The 5,000-nt window shown below is 47.9% G+C and overlaps 1 protein-coding gene across 1 annotated transcript in view; it reads right to left on the reverse strand.

Annotated features, from left to right (window-relative positions):
- LOC143277570 (uncharacterized) overlaps nt 1-5,000 on the reverse strand; it is a 25,345-nt gene that overhangs the window by 2,169 nt on the left and 18,176 nt on the right. The window contains exons 10-12 of the mRNA XM_076582449.1: nt 4,721-4,925; nt 3,177-3,323; nt 1,653-1,773 (exon numbers count right to left, since the gene is read on the reverse strand). Of these exons, the coding sequence (XP_076438564.1) occupies nt 1,653-1,773; nt 3,177-3,323; nt 4,721-4,925 (473 nt within the window). The remainder of the gene's footprint in view (nt 1-1,652; nt 1,774-3,176; nt 3,324-4,720; nt 4,926-5,000) is intronic.

Genomic DNA, 5,000 nt, shown 5'->3' on the forward strand with positions numbered 1-5,000 from the left:
GACCACACAAACACACCCACAGTTGTGTCCTTCACCCTCACCAAGGTCAGATCTGACCACACAAACACACCCACAGTTGTGTCCTTCACCCTCACCAAGGTCAGATCTGACCACACAAACACACCCACAGCTGTGTCCTTCACCCTCACCAAGGTCAGATCTGACCACACAAACACACCCACAGTTGCGTCCTTCACCCTCACCAAGGTCAGATCTGACCACACAAACACACACACAGTTGTGTGCTTCACCCTCACCAAGGTCAGATCTGACCACACAAACACACACACAGTTGTGTCCTTCACCCTCACCAAGGTCAGATCTGACCACTCAAACACACCCACAGTTGTGTCCTTCACCCTCACCAAGGTCAGATCTGACCACACAAACACACCCACAGTTGCGTCCTTCACCCTCACCAAGGTCAGATCTGACCACACAAACACACCCACAGTTGTGTCCTTCACCCTCATCAAGGTCAGATCTGACCATACAAACGCACCCACGTTGTGTCCTTCACCCTCACCAAGGTCAGATCTGACCTTGGTGAGGGTAGAGGGGTGTGTTTGTGTGGTCAGGTCTGCTCTTGGTGAGGGTAGAGGGGTGTGTTTGTGTGGTCAGGTCTGCTCTTGGTGAGGGTAGAGGGGTGTGTTTGTGTGGTCAGGTCTGCTCTTGGTGAGGGTAGAGGGGTGTGTTTGTGTGGTCAGATCTGACCTTGGTGAGGGTAGAGGGGTGTGTTTGTGTGGTCAGATCTGACCACACAAACACACCCACGTTGTGTCCTTTACCCTCACCAAGAGCAGACCTGACCACACAAACACACCATCATCGTGCCCTTGACCCTAACCACAGGGGAAAACAACCGTTACACTGTACAAATCTGATGTCTAATCAATTAGAGAATCAATTCAGCAACCTCTTCAGGGCCTCATAAAATACTGACTTGAATTATTCATGAGGTGTAATGGGCTCAGAGACGTTTACATGTTAGCTGGAATTATTCATCAGGATGAGACACTTTGCTTTGTTGGCTGAAATATTACACACACACACACACACACACACACAATATAGCACCTATCCTCAGTCGGAGACCAAGCTCTAAGCGCTTTACAAACACTGGGTTCTTTGCACAACAGGCTGCCTGCCGGGTGACTGACAGCTGCAACAATCCGATTTCAGGCACGCACATACAAACTCAGACAGACATATAACATTTTACGTGTATGACCCTGTTTTTTTTGGTTTTTGTTGTTGTTGTTTTTTTAACCCCGTCATGTATGCAGCCATACTCCCGTTTTCATGGTGTGCATGCTGGGTATGTTATTTCCATTACCCACCGAACGCTGACATGGATTAAAGCATCTCTAACATGCGTATTTGATCTTGTGTGTGCGCGTATACACGCAAAGAGAGGGGGGGGGGGGGGGGGGGGCGCTCAGACACAAGCAGGTCTGCACGTATGTCGACCTGGGAGGTGGGGAAAAATCTCCACCCCCTTTACCCACCAGGTGCCCGTTACCGAGATGCGAACCCGGGGGACCCTCAGATTGGAAGTCCAACGCTTGAACCTATTGCACCTGGGCACAGTACCAGGCACAGGAACAGGTAAGACAGACAGGCGGGGCAGCAGCCGCGAAGCGGTCACTCACCGTCCAGGTAGCGTTCATTGTAGTCGTCCTGCGTCCAGATCTTGCCCTGGTGGGCGATGACCGACAGCATGTACTCCATCAGCAGGGAGTCCGCCAGCTGACCGTTGGCCTTCTTGGTCACCTGGTTGACAGGGGTCAGGGGTGTGTCGTCAGGAACAAGGTGTTGTCATCATGATGATGATGATGATAATAATGATAATGATGATGATGATGATGATGATGATTATCATAATAATAATGATGATGATGATGAAACTACTACTAATGATAATGATGATGATGACGATGATAATGAAATTAATAATGATAATAATAATATCAATAAAAAATACTATTAATGATAATGGTGATGATACTAATACTACATACTAAGGTATGTAGGGTGTGGTAGGAGACAGGCAAACGACTATGCTCGTCACCTTCAAAGGACATTTTCAAGGTATGTATGGTGTGGTAGGAGACAGGCAAACGACTATGCTCGTCACCTTCAAAGGACATTTTCAAGGCATGTAGGGTGTGGTAGGAGACAGGCAAACGACTATGCTCGTCACCTTCAAAGGACATTTTCAAGGCATGTAGGGTGTGGTAGGAGACAGGCAATCGACTATGCTCGTCACCTTCAAAGGACATTTTCAAGGTATGTAGGGTGTGGTAGGAGACAGGCAAACGACTATGCTCGTCACCTTCAAAGGACATTTTCAAGGTATGTAGGGTGTGGTAGGAGACAGGCAAACGACTATGCTCGTCACCTTCAAAGGACATTTTCAAGGAGCTAGTTAGGGCGAGACACGCTTGAATGATCAGGTCGATCTTCTTGCTCTCAATTGTTTAGGTTTCCTGGTTCAGCTAGATGTGTTGGATGACACGCACGCACGTGTATGTGTGTGCACGTTATGTATATGTGTGTGCACATTACACACATACACACACACACACACGCACGCACATCATTATTTGTGGAACGTTTTGTATATGTTTTGGCTGGCGGTTTACTGGTGTTATATGAGGGGCTATGTGAATGCTACTGTGTATTTCATTATCGCTCAATTCTAGTTATGTATGTATCTTTTTTTCTTTCTTCATTTTTTCTCTGTTTCTCCTCTTCTTTTTTTTTTTCTTTTCTTTCTCGTCTATATTTATATTTGCTTCGTTTATTTTCTATTATCTAGATGGCTTGATGTAAAAAAAAAAAAAAAATTTTTTTAAAGCAGCTGTTGCTTATTCAATTACCATCTTGAAATAAAAATGTTGACTTGACTTGACATATAAGGACTTCCAAAAAAAATCCAAACACAAAACAATCTCTCCCTTCCCCTCTCTCTCTCTCTCTCCTCCTTTCTTTTTCTTCACCCATTCCCTCCACCACCATACGCGCATTCACAGATAAATTCATGAGCATCCCCCCCCACCCCACCCCCACCACCACCCTCCCCCCATCCCCCAGCTGGATGACAACGATGGTCACCATCGATCTCGATGGACACACACCACCACCACCACCCTCCTCCCCGCTCCTCCCCCCACCTCCTTCAGCTCTCTCCTGGTGATCTTGTTGTCGTAGTGATGCAAGATCTCATTGGCGACCGCGGCAGCCTCCTCCTCCACCTCCGCGGCGATGACCTCGTCTTCGATGAACTCCTCCGCAATCAGGTCCGCCTGAATGTCCTCCAGCTGTGGACAAAAAAATAAATAAATAAATAACTGGAGGAAAGTGGCTGAGTGGTTAAGACGCTCATCTGCCATCACAAGACTCCGTGAGGGTCTGGGTTCAAATCCAACTTTTGCCCCTTCTCCCACGTTTGACTGGGAAATCGAACTGAGCGTCATCAGACGGGCGCAATAGCCGAGTGGTTAAAGCGTTGGACTTTCAATCTGAGGGTCCCGGGTTCAAATCACGGTGACGGCGCCTGGTGGGTTGAAGGGTGGAGATTTTTACGATCTCCCAGGTCAACATATGTGTAGACCTGCTAGTGCCTGAACCCCCTTCATGTGTATATGCAAGCAGAACATCAAATACGCACGTTAAAGATCCTGTAATCCATGTCAGTGTTCGGTGGGTTATGGAAACAAGAACATTCCCAGCATGCACACCCCCGAAAGCGGAGTATGGCTGCCTATATGGCGGGGTAAAAACAGTCATACACATAAAAGCCCGCTCGTGTGCATATGAGTGAACGTGGGAGTTGCAGCCCACGAACGCAAAAGAAGAAGAAGAAGAAGAACCGAGCGTCTCGTCATTTCAGATGAGACGATAAACCCGAGGTCCTTAGCACAACAGCACGCACTGGGCGCAGTAAAAAAAAAAAAAAAAAAGAACCCCATGGCGATGAAAGTGTTTTCCTCTGGAAAAATTCTGTAGAAGAAATCCTTTTCGATAGGTACACAAACATATAGGCATGCACTCAAGGCCTGACGAAGCGCGTCGGGTTACGCTGCTGGTCAGGCATCTGCCCAACAAGATACGGTGTAGCGTACATGCATTAACTCACTCAGTACGGCCAGTCCTCTCTTCTCCTCTACACAGACCCCTGAGATGTCCAGTGGGTGTCTGAATGACCCAACCTTTAGCTTCCGTCGTCAGAATTGTGGTATTCTTTGTCAACATTCACCTCTTCAGTAAAAGAGCCTTCCGCTCGCAATATTTTGATGATGGTAACTGGGGTGAAACGCTGTTAACGTCATCTCTTTCGCCGTTCGTATGGAGAGAGTTAATTTGTCCCAACGCAGTGACGCCTCTACAACAAAGAAATCAATTTCAGAAGGAAAAAGAAAAGAAAAAAAAAAGAAAGGAAGAAAGAAAGGGGGTATTTCTTCTGGTAATTCTGCCAAAGTTGTTTCGCGAACACGTCATCTCATCCTGGCATTGTGGCAACTTGCTCTCTGGGGAAGGAAAGCAGCATGAATTTCACACAGAGAAAGAAGCTGTTTGTGACAAACAGTAATACAATACAGTACAGTACAGTACTCCCCCCTGTCCACCCCTTCCCCCAATTCACCACTTCCTTCCCCAAACCCCACCCCAGCCGCCCACCCACACCCACACACCCCGCCAACACACAAAAACTCACCACACCGGGGATGGCCCTTTTCAGCTCCTCCCGAAAGACGTCGTTGTAGATGGCGCTAGCCGTCTCGTCCTGCAGGTGCTGCTGGGCCATGCCGATGACGCACTCCCGCACCACCTCCCGCACGCCCAGGTCCACCGCGTCGCTCAGCAGCGAAGACAGGAAGTCTTCCAGGGGGTCCCTCCCTAGCCTCTTCTCGTCCAGGTAGCTGGGGGAGAAAAAAAAGACGCTTTTCCGTGTCCGTTACTTTGATTTTTTTTCTTTTCTGCTGTTTGTTTCTTTA

Source organism: Babylonia areolata, chromosome 34 (assembly GCF_041734735.1).
Source record: "Babylonia areolata isolate BAREFJ2019XMU chromosome 34, ASM4173473v1, whole genome shotgun sequence".
Taxonomy (NCBI): Eukaryota; Metazoa; Mollusca; class Gastropoda; order Neogastropoda; family Buccinidae; genus Babylonia; species Babylonia areolata.